We start from the raw sequence: 18,779 nt of genomic DNA, 5'->3' as shown, positions 1-18,779 counted from the left end.
GCGATACGGAACCCTAAAACATGATATATTATGAAACAGTCACGGAATAAGCTTAATATGAACAGAATAAGACGTAGGTACTTATCTATAATTAAAATTACGAAAGACTATAATCACACTAATATTATAAAGGCGAAAGTTTGTATGTGTGTGTGTGTGTGTGTGTGTGTGTGTGTGTATGTTTGTTACTCCTTCACGCAAAAACTACTGGACGGATTTGGCTGAAATTCGGAACGGAGATAGATAATATCCTGGATTAGCACATAGGCTACTTTTTATCCCGGAAAACCAAAGAGTTCACACGGGATTTCGAAAAAACTAAATCCACGCGGACGAAGTCGCGGGCGTCAGCTAGTAGGTAATAATTTCTTGAAAGGAAAGCTCCTATTAGGTAGGTAGGTACCTACCTACTTACTTACTTTTATTTTAAGCATTATGTAAGATAAGTATGGAAAAAATGTTTCATTTTTTATTTACTATTGTTTAGTTCAACGAAAAGTTACAACAATTTTTGTTGATTTGCATGGTTAAAAAAATATTTTTAGCTACTTAAACTTATCTCTATTTTAGGAATATACCCCATCACTAGCATTACCTACATAATATGTTCTATACGGCACGGGAAGTATTTTCCCATAAAATCAGCAATTTTAAAAAATATACCTACCTACTTATACTTACCTATAACTTCTGGAATAATACATAGAACCCCGGGCGATTGTAGCTATATACCTACAGGGTGTTTGGTAACTAGTACGTATATAATGACGACACGTACCCATGCTACTTTCATCTGATAAATACATAATGCTGAAGTAAAATGACGACATAAAATTATAAAAATTTCCATACAAAATTTTAAATTTTTTTATGACCAAGTTTTCATGGCTCTAATATGCCCTAACTCACTGAGATCGTTGGCCATCTTTAGATAGTCCGAAGCCAACGATCTCAGTGAGTTAGGGCACGTTAGGGTCATGAAAACATTGACATAATTATTTTTTTTAATTTTGTATGTAAATTTTTATTATTTTATTTCGTCATTATACTTCAGCATTTTGTTTATCAGATCAAAGTAGCATGGGTACGTGTCGTCATTATATACTAATTACCAAACACCCTGTATATGTCGCAGCGAAATGGCAAAAGCCGGGAGTTAACCAATTCCCTTAGGGAGATGGCTAACGCCCGGGAGATGTTAAAACGACAACTCAAACTAAACAAATCTAGTGATATTATCACAGAATACTAAGGCCTGCGGCCGAGCACATGAATATTTATGTTCTAATTAAGCTAACCAAAACTTTAGATTTTGGCACCCTTCTTCTTCCTCTGGTATTTTACGATTAAATCAAATATGCTTTAGAACGAAATCTGAGTACCAAAATCTAAAGTTAGGTTAGCTTAGATTAGAACATAGACTTACGAATGTACAAGACTAACAGTGACAGATTAACGGTGTTACAAAAATGAAACGTAAATGTGTGCGTGAAATAGAGTTGTCCTGACTTTAGCATTGTATTATCGATAGTCTTACTGGCGAAATCATAGGACACTAATGAGTAAGTTTAACGAAGCGAAGTAAAAAGTATATTATAATCTTAAAAAATCAGATACATTTCTGTCTTCTCTTAGAATCTATCTTTTTTGTATTTCAAAAGTGTATGGGATGTAAAATAAAACGTATTCAAAGTTGAAACCCAATGCATTTATTGTAAATAGACAATGCAAGCACTTTAAAGTCAAACTACGTCTCATCATCACAAAATGAAAATAAAACTGATCATAACTAAGTATTTGATTCTAGCTAACAAAACTCTTACTTTTGTGCTAACTCAATATTAGATATTGAGTTAGCACAAAAGTAACCCATTAAGCGATCATAGATATCTGCTCATAAGAGCATAATTGAAATTTATTTTCTTCTCCGATTGAAGCATGAGAACAAATTATTAAAATTCAATCAAAAAATAAAACTATATTATTTATTTAACTATAAAAATTGCCCTCTAAATAATATAGTTTTATTTAAGTGGATTCTTAAAGTTTGCCGATTAAAAAAATAGTGAAAATATTTATTTCGTTCTTTTCTTTTATTGGAAAGTAGTGTTTTATATTGTATTTTACATACATCACATCAAACCTATCACATCAAACCTACCGGCAGACACGATTATCGACTATCGATACTTGTGACGTCATCACTTTGTCAATCCCTATCGTAACGTTTTTAAATTTAACACATAATATCCAAAAACTCTTCATTTAGCAATGTAGTTTGATGATAAGTCTTAAGGGAAACCTATCATCTAAGCTTTCAATAGTTATTTTGCCTAATTTCAAACAACAAATGACGAAATAATGATTATGAACAATTAGTATAAATAATCTGTAATTACCTGTGAAACGTGTATTTACGCGGATTATAACGTCTTGTAATGTCATATTCGCTCACTGAACAAGACACCTTGCTGGAAGGACATAGATTTTACGTTTAAATCGTAAAATTATTTTGTAAATGCAAAAAATCACCTCGACTTGGAACAGGCCGATAAGCTATGGCCTCTTACTCACGTAAACAATGACTTATCGGCATCTTGTTTCGCCATCTCGCTTTCGCTCGCGGCAGTGTGTCTTATCTAACTAAATCTCGCTCCCACGCTTTACAAGTCTTTGAGCGTAGCGAAAAAATCGTAAGTCTATGGATTAGAACGTAAATATTCACGAGTCATGGCACCTTAGGTTCTCTTGGCCAATATTGTCATTATCAATTAGTGTTTCACTAGACTATGTAGAATCGAAATCTGATCATCCCGACTCCATGCAGTCTTACTTATATACTACCCCTAGTGTATTTTCGTGAAGAAGAAAGTCGGTAAGTTTGGTCTGTCGTTACACTTTATGAACTATGCTCCAAATTCTATCATACTTATTACTAGATTTATTTAGTGAAATGCACTAATTGAGTTATTGTTTTGACATCTCCCGGCCGTTAGCCATATCCCTAAGGGAGTTGGTTAACTCCTAACTTATGCCATTTCGCTGCAACATATACACAAGGTACAAGACACAGATATTAGTTTCTAGAATATGTCTGCAAAATTTCATGGACCTTGGTTGCTTAATATCCAAATGAAATTGGAACTACGATTGTATGAAACGAGTGGAAACGAGTGACGGAGAGAGCCCTGTTAAGTAAGGTAGGTACCTCCATTAATAAAAGCTATGACTTAAAACAAGTTTTTTTTTTACATTTATTACGTCAGTTGCTACTCAGTCAGGTCAGTTCTTAAAAATAAAGTAAGAGGTGTTCCAGTTAATAAAACCAATTTTAGAATGCTACAAATTTTACTTGCTTTAAATAATAAAGATGTATCCGTGTTATATTATAAAAAGGGTTATAAAAATTAAAATAATTAATAGATATTTTATAAACAGGTCGTACATGGTTGACCTCTTCTGCCAAGTCTAACAGAATACTGGCTGCGTCTAAGTCGGCAAGCTTGGCGGACTCTTTTCCTTCCTTGACTAGAAGCAGCAACAGCAGCAGCAGACGCTGAACTACTTGAAGTGGCTGCTGATCCTGCAGCACCTTCATTGATAATAGTAATAGAAGGTTGTGGTCCCTGATATCCATATGATCCAATCACTTGAGGACCGTATCCATAAGAACTTGAAATTGGTCGAAGGTCAGTTGGTGCTTCACCTGGTGATGCTTCTGATACAGCTGCAGCGCTTGCAGCAGATGAGGTTGATACTGAAGCACCCTTGCTCTTATTAACAATCACAATGTCATTCGCTCTGGAATAATCTTGTCCAAGATACCCTTGTCCGTAAAAGATTGGTACCTCTCCATTTTGATTGACTCCGGTGACACTACCTGCTGGAGCTGAAGCGGGTTCTTGTGTTCCTGAAACGTCTCCTGGGACAGTTGATGTGGAAGTTGATGAAGTTGATACCGCCGATCCAGGTCTTCCTAAGTTTTCAATAACAATATGTGGTCCTTGATTGCCGTTAGGTCCATAGAGGCCGTTAGGTCCGTAGAAACTTCCTGGTCCATACATACTACCTGGTCCATATATATTTCTATAGCCTGGGCCCCGTCCATTTGCATAGGCTCCGGTGTTATCAGCCGCTGTGGCTGCAGCGGTTGCTCCTGCCGCTGCTGATTTTCCAGTTGCTGGTCCTTGTGATCCAGAATAGTTATTTGCTGCATTTGCTGCAGATGAACTAGAAGCTGAACCACCTTCACTTTCGTTAGTGATAATTACTTCTAGTGGTTCAGAATTTCGGTAGTAGCCTGGTTCGTAGTAGCCCGGGCCCCATCCATTTAGCCCGACTCCGGCGACACTACCTGCTGGAGCTGATGCTGGTCCTTGTGTTCCTGAAACATCTCTTGATGCAGTTGATGTGGCAGTAGATGTAGTTGATGATACCGATCCTGGTTTACTCTTGTTTGTAATAAAGATCTTTCTTGGTCCTTGATTACCATATGGTTGGTAGGTAACGCCTGGTCCCCGCCCATTTGCATAGGCTCCGGTGTTATCAGCCGCTGTGGCTGTAGCGATTGCTGCTGCTGCTGCTGATTTTCCACTTGCTGGTCCTTGTGATCCAGAAAAGTTATTTGCTGCATTTGCTGCAGATGAACTAAAAGTTGAAGCACCTTTATTTTCGTTAGTGATAATTACTTCTAGTGGTTCAGAATTTCGGTAGTAGCCTGGTTCGTAGTAGCCCGGGCCCCATCCATTTAGCCCGACTCCGGCGACACTACCTGCTGGAGCTGATGCTGGTCCTTGTGTTCCTGAAACATCTCTTGATGCAGTTGATGTGGCAGTAGATGTAGTTGATGATACCGATCCTGGTTTACTCTTGTTTGTAATAAAGATCTTTCTTGGTCCTTGATTACCATATGGTTGGTAGGTAACGCCTGGTCCCCGCCCATTTGCATAGGCTCCGGTGTTATCAGCCGCTGTGGCTGTAGCGATTGCTGCTGCTGCTGCTGATTTTCCACTTGCTGGTCCTTGTGATCCAGAAAAGTTATTTGCTGCATTTGCTGCAGATGAACTAGAAGCTAAACCACCTTCATTTTCGTTAGTGATCTCTACTTGTAGTGGTACAGAATTTCTGTAGTAGCCTGGTTTGTAGTAGCCCGGGCCCCGTCCATTTTGTCCGTCTCCGATGACACTACCTGCTGGAGCTGAAGCGGGTTCTTGCGTTCCTGAAACGTCTCCTGGTACAGTTGATGTGGAAGCTAATGAAGTTGATACCGCCGATCCAGGTCTTTCTAAGTTTTTAATAACAATATGTGGTCCTTGATTGCCGTTAGGTCCATAGAGGCCGTTAGGTCCGTAGATACTTCCTGGTCCATACATACCACCTGGTCCATATATATTTCTATAGCCTGGGCCCCGTCCATTTGCATAGGCTCCGGTGTTATCAGCCGCTGTGGCTGCAGCGGTTGCTGCTGCTGCTGCTAATTTTCCAGTTGCTGGTCCTTGTGATCCAGAATAGTTATTTGCTGCATTTGCTGCAGATGAACTAGAAGCTGAACCACCTTCATTTTCGTTAGTGATCTCTACTTGTAGTGGTACAGAATTTCTGTTGTAGCTTGGTTCGTAGTAGCCCGGGCCCCGTCCATTTTGTCCGTCTCCGATGACACTACCTGCTGGAGCTGAAGCGGGTTCTTGTGTTCCTGAAACGTCTCCTGGTACAGTTGATGTGGAAGCTAATGAAGTTGATACCGCCGATCCAGGTCTTTCTAAGTTTTTAATAACAATATGTGGTCCTTGATTGCCGTTAGGTCCATAGAAGCCGTTAGGTCCGTAGATACTTCCTGGTCCATACATACCACCTGGTCCATATATATTTCTATAGCCTGGGCCCCGTCCATTTGCATAGGCTCCGGTGTTATCAGCCGCTGTGGCTGCAGCGGTTGCTGCTGCTGCTGCTAATTTTCCAGTTGCTGGTCCTTGTGATCCAGAATAGTTATTTGCTGCATTTGCTGCAGATGAACTAGAAGCTGAACCACCTTCATTTTCGTTAGTGATCTCTACTTGTAGTGGTACAGAATTTCTGTTGTAGCTTGGTTCGTAGTAGCCCGGGCCCCGTCCATTTTGTCCGTCTCCGATGACACTACCTGCTGGAGCTGAAGCGGGTTCTTGCGTTCCTGAAACGTCTCCTGGTACAGTTGATGTGGAAGCTAATGAAGTTGATACCGCCGATCCAGGTCTTTCTAAGTTTTTAATAACAATATGTGGTCCTTGATTGCCGTTAGGTCCATAGAGGCCGTTAGGTCCGTAGATACTTCCTGGTCCATACATACCACCTGGTCCATATATATTTCTATAGCCTGGGCCCCGTCCATTTGCATAGGCTCCGGTGTTATCAGCCGCTGTGGCTGCAGCGGTTGCTGCTGCTGCTGCTAATTTTCCAGTTGCTGGTCCTTGTGATCCAGAATAGTTATTTGCTGCATTTGCTGCAGATGAACTAGAAGCTGAACCACCTTCATTTTCGTTAGTGATCTCTACTTGTAGTGGTACAGAATTTCTGTTGTAGCTTGGTTCGTAGTAGCCCGGGCCCCGTCCATTTTGTCCGTCTCCGATGACACTACCTGCTGGAGCTGAAGCGGGTTCTTGTGTTCCTGAAACGTCTCCTGGTACAGTTGATGTGGAAGCTAATGAAGTTGATACCGCCGATCCAGGTCTTTCTAAGTTTTTAATAACAATATGTGGTCCTTTATTGCCGTTAGATCCATAGAGGCCGTTAGGTCCGTAGATACCTCCTGGTCCATACATACCACCTGGTCCATATATATTTCTATAGCCTGGGCCCCGTCCATTTGCATAGGCTCCGGTGTTATCAGCCGCTGTGGCTGTAGCGGTTGCTGCTGCTGCAGCGGCTGATTCCTCTGTTGCTGATACTTGTGTTCCAGATACTTCACTGAGGCCTCCAACGCCAGCGTTACTATTTGCTGCACTTGAGGCACCAATTGCTGATCCTTGTGTTCCAGAAACAACTCTGGGGCCACCAATACCAGCGTTACTATTTGCGGCGCTTGATGCTGCAGCTGATGATGCCGTTTCAGGTCTGTTTAAAATGTTTAAATTGAAATTGGGTCTTTGACTGCCGTAAGGCCCGTAGAAGCCATTTGGTCCGTTGCGATTACCAAATCCATATTTGTTTCCATAGGCACTAGCATCATTCACCGCTGCAGATGCTGCGGCCGCTGCTGCAGCTGATTCTCCAGTTGCTGATCCTTGTGTTCCAGAAGTGCCACTGGGGCCACCAGCACCAGCGTTACTATTTGCGGTGCTTGATTCTGCGGCTGCTGATCCTTGTGTTTCAGAAATCCTTTGATTTGCGGTCGATGTGGCTGATGATGAGGCGGATGATGCCGATTCAGAACTTCCTTCATATACAAAATCAATATTTGGTTGTTGACTGCCGTAAGGCCCGTAGAAGCTGCCACCTGGTCCATACCTGTTTTCATAGGTGATAGCGTCAGTACCTGCTGCAGCTGCTGCGGCTGCTGCGGCTGATTCCCCGGTTGCTGATCCTTGTGTTCCAGATACGCCACTGAGGCCACCAACGCCAGCGTTACTATTTGCTGCACTTGAGGCCGCAGTCGCTGATCCTTGTGCTCCAGAAACGCCTCTGGGGCCACCAGCGCCAGCGTTACTATTTGCGGCGCTTGATGCTGCAGCTGATGATGCCGTTTCAGGTCTGTTTAAAATGTTTAAATTGAAATTGGGTCTTTGACTGCCGTAAGGCCCGTAGAAGCCATTTGGTCCGTTGCGATTACCAAATCCATATTTGTTTCCATAGGCACTAGCATCATTCACCGCTGCAGATGCTGCGGCCGCTGCTGCAGCTGATTCTCCAGTTGCTGATCCTTGTGTTCCAGAAGTGCCACTGGGGCCACCAGCACCAGCGTAACTATTTGCGGTGCTTGATGCTGCAGCTGATGATGCCGAATCAGGTCTGTTTAAAATTTTTAAATTGAAATTGGGTCTTTGACTGCCGTAAGGCCCGTAGAAGCCATTTTGTCCATTGCGATTACCAAATCCATATTTGTTTCCATAGGCACTAGCATCATTCACCGCTGCAGATGCTGCGGCCGCTGCTGCAGCTGATTCTCCAGTTGCTGATCCTTGTGTTCCAGAAGTGCCACTGGGGCCACCAGCACCAGCGTTACTATTTGCGGTGCTTGATTCTGCGGCTGCTGATCCTTGTGTTTCAGAAATCCTTTGATTTGCGGTCGATGTGGCTGATGATGAGGCGGATGATGCCGATTCAGAACTTCCTTCATAATCAAAATCAATATTTGGTTGTTGACTGCCGTAAGGCCCGTAGAAGCTGCCACCTGGTCCATACCTGTTTTCATAGGTGATAGCGTCAGTACCTGCTGCAGCTGCTGCGGCTGCTGCGGCTGATCCTCCAGTTGTTGATCCTTGTGTTCCAGATACGCCTCTGATGCCACCAACGCCAGCGTTACTATTTGCTGCACTTGAGGCACCAATTGCTGATCCTTGTGTTCCAGAAACAACTCTGGGGCCACCAATACCAGCGTTACTATTTGCGGCGCTTGATGCTGCAGCTGATGATGCCGTTTCAGGTCTGTTTAAAATGTTTAAATTGAAATTGGGTCTTTGACTGCCGTAAGGCCCGTAGAAGCCATTTGGTCCGTTGCGATTACCAAATCCATATTTGTTTCCATAGGCACTAGCATCATTCACCGCTGCAGATGCTGCGGCCGCTGCTGCAGCTGATTCTCCAGTTGCTGATCCCTGTGTTCCAGAAGTGCCACTGGGGCCACCAGCACCAGCGTTACTATTTGCGGTGCTTGATTCTGCGGCTGCTGATCCTTGTGTTTCAGAAATCCTTTGATTTGCGGTCGATGTGGCTGATGATGAGGCGGATGATGCCGATTCAGAACTTCCTTCATATACAAAATCAATATTTGGTTGTTGACTGCCGTAAGGCCCGTAGAAGCTGCCACCTGGTCCATACCTGTTTTCATAGGTGATAGCGTCAGTACCTGCTGCAGCTGCTGCGGCTGCTGTGGCTGATTCCCCGGTTGCTGATCCTTGTGTTCCAGATACGCCACTGAGGCCACCAACGCCTGCGTTACTATTTGCTGCACTTGAGGCCGCGGTTGCTGATCCTTGTGCTCCAGAAACGCCTCTGGGGCCAACAGCGCCAGTGTAACTATTTGCGGCGCTTGATGCTGCAGCTGATGATGCCGTTTCAGGTCTGTTTAAAATGTTTAAATTGAAATTGGGTCTTTGACTGCCGTAAGGCCCGTAGAAGCCATTTGGTCCGTTGCGATTACCAAATCCATATTTGTTTCCATAGGCACTAGCATCATTCACCGCTGCAGATGCTGCGGCCGCTGCTGCAGCTGATTCTCCAGTTGCTGATCCTTGTGTTCCAGAAGTGCCACTGGGGCCACCAGCACCAGCGTTACTATTTGCGGTGCTTGATGCTGCAGCTGATGATGCCGTTTCAGGTCTGTTTAAAATGTTTAAATTGAAATTGGGTCTTTGACTGCCGTAAGGCCCGTAGAAGCCATTTGGTCCGTTGCGATTACCAAATCCATATTTATTTCCATAGGCACTAGCATCATTCACCGCTGCAGATGCTGCGGCCGCTGCTGCAGCTGATACTCCAGTTGCTGATCCTTGTGTTCCAGAAGTGCCACTGGGGCCACCAGCACCAGCGTTACTATTTGCGGTGCTTGATTCTGCGGCTGCTGATCCTTGTGTTTCAGAAATCCTTTGATTTGCGGTCGATGTGGCTGATGATGAGGCGGATGATGCCGATTCAGAACTTCCTTCATATACAAAATCAATATTTGGTTGTTGACTGCCGTAAGGCCCGTAGAAGCTGCCACCTGGTCCATACCTGTTTTCATAGGTGATAGCGTCAGTAACTGCTGCAGCTGCTGCGGCTGCTGCGGCTGATTCCCCGGTTGCTGATCCTTGTGTTCCAGATACGCCACTGAGGCCACCAACGCCAGCGTTACTATTTGCTGCACTTGAGGCACCAATTGCTGATCCTTGTGTTCCAGAAACAACTCTGGGGCCACCAATACCAGCGTTACTATTTGCGGCGCTTGATGCTGCAGCTGATGATGCCGTTTCAGGTCTGTTTAAAATGTTTAAATTGAAATTGGGTCCTTGACTGCCGTAAGGCCCGTAGAAGCCATTTGGTCCGTTGCGATTACCAAATCCATATTTGTTTCCATAGGCACTAGCATCATTCACCGCTGCAGATGCTGCGGCCGCTGCTGCAGCTGATTCTCCAGTTGCTGATCCTTGTGTTCCAGAAGTGCCACTGGGGCCACCAGCACCAGCGTTACTATTTGCGGTGCTTGATGCTGCAGCTGATGATGCCGATTCAGGTCTGTTTAAAATTTTTAAATTGAAATTGGGTCTTTGACTGCCGTAAGGCCCGTAGAAGCCATTTGGTCCGTTGCGATTACCAAATCCATATTTGTTTCCATAGGCACTAGCATCATTCACCGCTGCAGATGCTGCGGCCGCTGCTGCAGCTGATTCTCCAGTTGCAGATCCTTGTGTTCCAGAAGTGCCACTGGGGCCACCAGCACCAGCGTTACTATTTGCGGTGCTTGATTCTGCGGCTGCTGATCCTTGTGTTTCAGAAATCCTTTGATTTGCGGTCGATGTGGCTGATGATGAGGCGGATGATGCCGATTCAGAACTTCCTTCATATACAAAATCAATATTTGGTTGTTGACTGCCGTAAGGCCCGTAGAAGCTGCCACCTGGTCCATACCTGTTTTCATAGGTGATAGCGTCAGTACCTGCTGCAGCTGCTGCGGCTGCTGCGGCTGATCCTCCAGTTGTTGATCCTTGTGTTCCAGGAACGCCTCTGATGCCACCAACGCCAGCGTTACTATTTGCTGCACTTGAGGCACCAATTGCTGATCCTTGTGTTCCAGAAACAACTCTGGGGCCACCAATACCAGCGTTACTATTTGCGGCGCTTGATGCTGCAGCTGATGATGCCGTTTCAGGTCTGTTTAAAATGTTTAAATTGAAATTGGGTCTTTGACTGCCGTAAGGCCCGTAGAAGCCATTTGGTCCGTTGCGATTACCAAATCCATATTTGTTTCCATAGGCACTAGCATCATTCACCGCTGCAGATGCTGCGGCCGCTGCTGCAGCTGATTCTCCAGTTGCTGATCCTTGTGTTCCAGAAGTGCCACTGGGGCCACCAGCACCAGCGTTACTATTTGCGGTGCTTGATTCTGCGGCTGCTGATCCTTGTGTTTCAGAAATCCTTTGATTTGCGGTCGATGTGGCTGATGATGAGGCGGATGATGCCGATTCAGAACTTCCTTCATATACAAAATCAATATTTGGTTGTTGACTGCCGTAAGGCCCGTAGAAGCTGCCACCTGGTCCATACCTGTTTTCATAGGTGATAGCGTCAGTAACTGCTGCAGCTGCTGCGGCTGCTGCGGCTGATTCCCCGGTTGCTGATCCTTGTGTTCCAGATACGCCACTGAGGCCACCAACGCCAGCGTTACTATTTGCTGCACTTGAGGCACCAATTGCTGATCCTTGTGTTCCAGAAACAACTCTGGGGCCACCAATACCAGCGTTACTATTTGCGGCGCTTGATGCTGCAGCTGATGATGCCGTTTCAGGTCTGTTTAAAATGTTTAAATTGAAATTGGGTCCTTGACTGCCGTAAGGCCCGTAGAAGCCATTTGGTCCGTTGCGATTACCAAATCCATATTTGTTTCCATAGGCACTAGCATCATTCACCGCTGCAGATGCTGCGGCCGCTGCTGCAGCTAATTCTCCAGTTGCTGATCCTTGTGTTCCAGAAGTGCCACTGGGGCCACCAGCACCAGCGTTACTATTTGCGGTGCTTGATGCTGCAGCTGATGATGCCGATTCAGGTCTGTTTAAAATTTTTAAATTGAAATTGGGTCTTTGACTGCCGTAAGGCCCGTAGAAGCCATTTGGTCCGTTGCGATTACCAAATCCATATTTGTTTCCATAGGCACTAGCATCATTCACCGCTGCAGATGCTGCGGCCGCTGCTGCAGCTGATTCTCCAGTTGCTGATCCTTGTGTTCCAGAAGTGCCACTGGGGCCACCAGCACCAGCGTTACTATTTGCGGTGCTTGATTCTGCGGCTGCTGATCCTTGTGTTTCAGAAATCCTTTGATTTGCGGTCGATGTGGCTGATGATGAGGCGGATGATGCCGATTCAGAACTTCCTTCATATACAAAATCAATATTTGGTTGTTGACTGCCGTAAGGCCCGTAGATGCTGCCACCTGGTCCATACCTGTTTTCATAGGTGATAGCGTCAGTACCTGCTGCAGCTGCTGCGGCTGCTGCAGCTGATTCCCCGGTTGCTGATCCTTGTGTTCCAGATACGCCACTGAGGCCACCAACGCCAGCGTTACTATTTGCTGCACTTGAGGCCGCGGTCGCTGATCCTTGTGCTCCAGAAACGCCTCTGGGGCCACCAGCGCCAGTGTAACTATTTGTGGCGCTTGATGCTGCAGCTGATGATGCCGTTTCAGGTCTGTTTAAAATGTTTAAATTGAAATTGGGTCTTTGACTGCCGTCAGGCCCGTAGAAGCCATTTGGTCCGTTGCGATTACCAAATCCATATTTGTTTCCATAGGCACTAGCATCATTCACCGCTGCAGATGCTGCGGCCGCTGCTGCAGCTGATTCTCCAGTTGTTGATTCTTGTGTTCCAGGAACGCCTCTGATGCCACCAACGCCAGCGTTACTATTTGCTGCACTTGAGGCACCAATTGCTGATCCTTGTGTTCCAGAAACAACTCTGGGGCCACCAATACCAGCGTTACTATTTGCGGCGCTTGATGCTGCAGCTGATGATGCTGTTTCAGGTCTGTTTGAAATGTTTAAATTTAAATTGGGTCTTTGACTGCCGTAAGGCCCGTAGAAGCTGCCACCTGGCACATACCTGTTTTCATAGGTAATAGCGTCAGTAACTGCTGCAGCTGCTGCGGCTGCTGCGGCTGATTCTCCAGTTGTTGATCCTTGTGTTCCAGGAACGCCTCTGATGCCACCAACGCCAGCGTTACTATTTGCTGCACTTGAGGCACCAATTGCTGATCCTTGTGTTCCAGAAACAACTCTGGGGCCACCAATACCAGCGTTACTATTTGCTGCGCTTGATGCTGCAGCTGCTGATCCTTGTGTTCCAGAAACGCCTCTGAGGCCACTAACACCAACGTTACTTTTTGCTGCGCTTGATGGTGCAGCTGCTGATCCTTGTGTTCCAGAAACACCTCTGAGGCCACCAACACCAACGTTACTTTTTGCTGCGCTTGATGGTGCAGCTGCTGATCCTTGTGTTCCAGAAACGCCTCTGGGGCCACCAACACCAACGTTACTATTTGCTGCACTTGATGCTGGGGCTGCTGATCCTCGTGTCCCAGAAACGCCTCTGATACCACCAACACCAACGTTACTATTTGTCTCACTTGATGCTACGGCTGCTGATCCTTGTGTTCCAGGGATGCCTCTAATGCCACCAACGCCAACGTTACTATTTGCTGCACTTGACCCAGCAGTTGCTGACTCTTGTGTTCCAGAAACAACTCTGTGGCCACCAACACCAGCGTTACTATTTGCTGCGCTTGAGGCAGCGGCTGCTGATCCTTGTGTTCTGGAAACAACTCTGGGGCCACCAACACTAGCGTTACTTTTTGCTGCGCTTGATGCTCTGGTTGCTGATCCATGTGTTCTAGAAACGCTTTCTGCCGTGGCTGCCACTGGTTTTTGTCTTTTAACATCATTTATGACAACAATAGAAGGTTGGGAAATATAAGAATCAGTTTCAGGTATTTGACTTTCAGCAGATGTAGCAGCGGCCGCAGCTGTTGAAGCTGTGTCTGAATAAGTACGTCTGGGACTTCCAGTATTTCCAATTGATGTCGCAGATGATGCACTAGCAGAACTAACGGAGCTTTCGACTGTTCCAACGCTTTCATTTACAACTTGACGTGGAACTTTTTTAATAACAGTATCTTCTTCATAGATTCTTTCATGACCTTCTTTATCTTTTTTAAAGATAAAGGTCATAATTTTCATATCATCATTTTTTACGTCGTTGCTTTTATCATCGTTCACTAAAATTTCTTTTTTAACGGTCTGTTTTTCGATCACTTCGCCATATTGGTCTATATCGTATTCATCACTTGTGCTTACATTCTTCGTTTCATATTTATTTTTGTCATTGAAAATATTATGAATCTTATCATCGATAATTTGTGGTGTTACATACTGAAAGGTAAAAGATCGCTTTGTTATTTTATTATATTATGTAAAAGCTTAATTCACGCTAGTGCAAGCTAGTGTGACATTACAGACAGCATACCACACGTTCAAATCAAATCAAATTTGTTTCGCAAAATTGAGTGCGAAAACAGATAGTAAGTACTACAATAGTTAGACCCGTTGTAGATAGGTAGACACAATCACCGCCACAGACAGTATGCAATAGTAGATTATTTAACATGGGGTTTATGTAATCTTTTACGTCACGGGCGCCGAGATTTATCCCAAGCGTAACGAGGAATCTTAGAGTATTTCACGAGCGAAGCGAGGGTGTTGCATCTAGAATCTTGAGTGAAGCGCGGGGTTTAGGGGCACTCAAGGCAAAGACTGCATTACCACCAAGTTCAATACTCTAATTTTTACACCTCGTGAGACAATAAAATCAAAATCTTCGTATGCTTAAATAGATAGTACCTACCTACGCGTCTTTAGAAATTTCTGAGAGCAAATCGTTTTAATACACTTTGAGCATTAATAGTTTCCGAAGTTAATTTACTGCTGCCATCATCGCCGTCACTCGACATTTCAAGTTAAACAAATAATAATTAATTTCAATAACACCACAATAGACATATTGTGTTTCGCATATAACTTTTGAAGAGAATTTTCAATAGTCTTTACTCTATGGTTCGTGTTTCTGGCAAGTGAAAGAGACGCCATCACTCATCAAAGCGAGATAGAAAATTTAAATCATGTGAGTGAGAGGGACGCCATTATAAGTCGAAGCGAGACAGCAATAGGAGCATGACCACTAAAACCTCCTTGCAAAGTAACATTACATCCCTTAAGACGTAATGGATTTCAGTATAACATTACAATTTACAACACGGCTAAGTCATAGGAATGTTATGACGTACTTTACCTTTAGATAACAGGTTTGTAACATGGCATTGTCGAGCGAGTGGTGTGAAAAAATATGTTATAAACTAAGTTCATCTAATCAGTAGGTACATAATCGGTCATAATATTATAATATAGTAAGTACGAAATAAACTTTAGAATTCCTAAGCTCAACGACTCTCGCGGTTACTGTTATACTTGTTCAATGTAATCAGAATTCACGCGGAAGGCATATCGAGAGCGAGGGGCAAAAGGACCCACTCAACTTCAAAATATCGTACATTAAGAGCCCTCGTTGGCGGGTGGAATCTAAAATAGTGCTGTTTCCACAGATGACGGAAACGACGTTATTTGTGTGTGTTGACCTTTCCCTCTAACTGCACCTCAGCACGAGACAGGCTAGTTGAATGAATTTTGCTTGAGATTCAAAGGTTTTTTTAGTAAAAAACGGCAAATTCATAATTGCGAATCGACGTTTGGAATTACGCCTATTATTGGCAAAAGAAAACATTTTTTTACACAAACTAAAGCCACTTGAAATTACTATAAAATAAACCGTGACATGATGTTATTAATTTTTCAATTTTTTCGTTTTTTGTATAGTTTATTTATGGACGAAGTTCCCTCAAAATTTGTCCTAAAATAGAAATTTTTCGAGGGCCATAACTTTTAAAATAAATACAATTTTACTATACTAGTTGTTTTAAGGCATAGATAATGGAGAGATAAATCGATATATGGCTTAGTTATAAATCTAGAACAACAAAAAATAGAATAATAGGCGTAAATACGTTTGTATGGAGAAGCGCGTAAGAAATGTACCCTTAAGGTCCCAACGCACTTGAGATACGTTGCGCGATGCGGTTGGTAGATAGCGAGGTTCATTATCCCTGCTCCCGGTAATAAAAATGTATTATCACGGGTGAAAACGCGGGAAAGACCTAGTCAGTAGGTAATTATATTAAACAGGTAAAGTTTGTAAGTTTGGATGTAAGGAGTAATCTCCGGAACTGATGATCCGATTCTTTCACTAATAAGTAGATAATGAAATGACATTAATTTATTTATTTCATGTGGGACAGCAATTGTGCGACTTATGTTGCGGTTATATTAAGGTTAACGTCAATGCCAAAGAACGCCATAATTATCGCGATAATCAACGCGTTAAATTGAGTGGCCACACTTGAACGGTTAGCGTCTTATGCCAATTGAATTGGGGTTAAAATCGTCTAACGCCAAACGGCATTCTGAGTGCCGTTATACGTTGATCGAAGCTGCATCTATGTTTAACGAGGAACGCCGTTGAACATCGCGTTGTTGGCCGTTAATGTGGCCGGGCATTATGATGTATCAAAACTCTACCACCTTGAAGTTACATTAGCTAGATAGCTATATTAACCCCAAGTGCTATAGGATTTAATTAATTATATCACGCGAACGAAGTTGTAGACAAGAGCTAGTAAAGTATAAAACTCACCTGCAGTGCACAGCACAAGATCACGAAGGCTGCTACTCTCATTTTTCTGAGAGTTGGGACCACACTGATGCAGAATCCTAATTTTCATGCCTTTATATACTCGAATTTGTTTTAAACATTGACGTAGGTATAAGTTTGTGCAAATTATACAAATAACTTGTTCAAATATTGATATTCACAACTATGAAAATCAACTTTATTTTAACAAAAGCTCAGAGTACCTTGCGATCTAAAACAATAGGCAACAATTAAATGTTGATTGAGACATTGTCTTTTGGCATAAAATACCTACACCAAAATTGTCATTTGATTATTATTATTATAGGCAACAACAAGCGTAGCTAGAATTAAAGTAATGTTATTATCAAGTTATGCTTTCAAGCACTTAAAACTAAAAACCTTCTCCACCTGGAGGAAAAAACCAGGAGGGATCCTGACGACTTCCTTGACGCAGTTGTAAGCGCTGTGGTCTTATTAGTAGAAGGTCACGGGTTCGATTCGCGGCAGGGGTTTGAAGTTTTATAATTTCTAAATCTCTGGTCTAGTCTGGTGGAAGGGTTCGACCGTGGCTAGTTACCAACCACGCTACGGCAAAGCCGTGGCGCTAAGCGATTTGCCCATTCCAGGTTAGGGCTCCCATCTTAGAAAAAAAAGTAGGTACTTAAAGAGTTGCACAAATTCACAAGGACACCATTTCTACCAAGAGCTTGAGTGTTAAGAACGTTGGAAAATTTTAATAATTTAAGGAGCCCTTTGCTTTTTAGTCTGCTTTTTTCTCTATTTTCTTATATAGATACTTAAATAGAGATAATAAATAATAAATAAATATATAATAAATAAATAATAATATAACAAATAAATAATAATATAATAAAGTCAGAGACATATTTTATCGTATTATTCATATTTTCTCCATATGGGATAGAGTTGAAAGGCGTTGAGAAAGACCTCGTTAAAATCGGCTAAGCTAGGTATTCATAATAAGTAGATCATTGGCCATTTCATTGCATACTGAACAGCTTGGGCTGCCTCCTGGTAAAAACTGAACATAATACAAATAATCTAGGTATAAAACAAATAATCTAGGTACATAATATACCTAGTTACCTATCTGGAATATATTATCATAGATACTTACTTAGGTATATTTTGAAAACTTATACCAATCCAATCTGTAACCGTTACAGTAAATGTTATATACCTATATCCTTCACAAAATTAAGTAGTAAGTAGGTACTTACCTAAAAATTAATTATTCCTCCGCAGATTTTGTTAACCTGAGAAACAAATCAATTATCTTACTAGAGGACTTAATTTCAATTTTACTGTTTTACTATTTACTTAAGTACTTACTTATTATGTTTCCACGGTACTTTTTAAAAACCTAACTAAATCCACGCCGATGAAGTCGCGGGCACCTAATCTAGTTACTAGTAGGCAGGTTTATTATAAAACACATTCACATGAATAGGTAAGTCAAAGCTCACGCTACATCCACAATCATCAGCGGCAAAGAAATTGCCAAGCAAAAAATTTTATGGTAACTAACTAACCATTTACAGTTCACATTCACACACAGGAGCGAAGACTGTCAATTTCCTACAAATCGAGGAATTTTCCATGACTGGCAACACTATTGACCGGCCATCGGCATCGGAAGATGCAGCAAGCTATAGAAACTCGACTTCGTGCGAACCGCGTAGATGCTTTCAGTGTGAACACATGTTCTGGTTCCTCCTTCACCATTATACCCCAAGGCATCGTGAAGATCCGCACCCGTACATGGTTGAAATTCCATGGACAAGTATGCCGTCTATATCTTGCTGGTTCTTCTCGGTAGGATCGGCATTCCGAAGCAGTGGTAGATGCTTTTGACGATTCAAAAGAACTTGTAAAAGTCTAATTGAATAAAAATATTTAGAATTTTTTGAATTTTGAATATACGCGTCTACTTGTGCATCAAGCCTGCCAAAATTATGGAATTACCGCTGACTGGTGGCATATATTTTGGTCTTCTATCGTGGTCGGTGTCGAAAGGTGATGAGATTAGAGACGACACTATAATGGCATAGATCTGCAAGAAAGAACATTATATCTGTTTT

The 18,779-nt window shown here is 43.0% G+C and overlaps 2 protein-coding genes across 2 annotated transcripts; both read right to left on the bottom strand.

Annotated features, from left to right (window-relative positions):
* Nucleotides 1-3,428: 3,428 nt before the first annotated feature.
* LOC123875302 (fibroin heavy chain-like) lies at nt 3,429-11,152 on the bottom strand. Its single transcript, XM_045921053.1, has 4 exons — nt 11,120-11,152; nt 10,524-11,020; nt 10,346-10,404; nt 3,429-9,832 (listed from the first exon to the last, which is right to left on the bottom strand). Exons 1-4 carry the CDS (start codon nt 11,150-11,152, stop codon nt 3,429-3,431), a joined length of 6,993 nt encoding a protein of 2,330 aa, XP_045777009.1.
* A 3-nt stretch (nt 11,153-11,155) lies between these two features.
* Nucleotides 11,156-16,719, bottom strand: LOC123875301 (spidroin-1-like). The gene is made up of 4 exons (XM_045921052.1): nt 16,678-16,719; nt 14,027-14,306; nt 11,756-13,681; nt 11,156-11,676 (listed from the first exon to the last, which is right to left on the bottom strand). The coding sequence occupies exons 1-4, from the start codon at nt 16,717-16,719 to the stop codon at nt 11,156-11,158; spliced, it is 2,769 nt and encodes a 922-aa protein (XP_045777008.1).
* Nucleotides 16,720-18,779: the final 2,060 nt, after the last annotated feature.

The sequence above is a fragment of the Maniola jurtina genome, chromosome 19, assembly GCF_905333055.1.
Source record: "Maniola jurtina chromosome 19, ilManJurt1.1, whole genome shotgun sequence".
Lineage (NCBI taxonomy): Eukaryota > Metazoa > Arthropoda > Insecta > Lepidoptera > Nymphalidae > Maniola > Maniola jurtina.
The sequence above is the reverse complement of the archived record's forward strand: the minus strand, read 5'-3'. Positions and strand labels throughout refer to the sequence as shown.

What these genes read in the sequence shown, in the direction of transcription:
- LOC123875302 (XM_045921053.1), bottom strand. Translation starts at nt 11,152, where the DNA reads ATGCTAGTGCCTATGGAAACAAATATGGATTTG. An exon ending in TGGAAACAAATATGGATTTG is followed by an intron (nt 11,021 to 11,119) that starts GTAATCGCAACG and finishes CGGCATCATCAG; the next exon opens with CTGCAGCATCAAGCGCCGCA. An exon ending in AAATAGTAACGCTGGTGCTG is followed by an intron (nt 9,833 to 10,345) that starts GTGGCCCCAGTG and finishes TTGTATATGAAG; the next exon opens with GAAGTTCTGAATCGGCATCA.
- LOC123875301 (XM_045921052.1), bottom strand. Translation starts at nt 16,719, where the DNA reads ATGAGAGTAGCAGCCTTCGTGATCTTGTGCTGTGCACTGCAG. An exon ending in TCTTGTGCTGTGCACTGCAG is followed by an intron (nt 14,307 to 16,677) that starts GTGAGTTTTATA and finishes TTTACCTTTCAG; the next exon opens with TATGTAACACCACAAATTAT. An exon ending in TGGAAACAAATATGGATTTG is followed by an intron (nt 11,677 to 11,755) that starts GTAATCGCAACG and finishes CATTTTAAACAG; the next exon opens with ACCTGAAACGGCATCATCAG.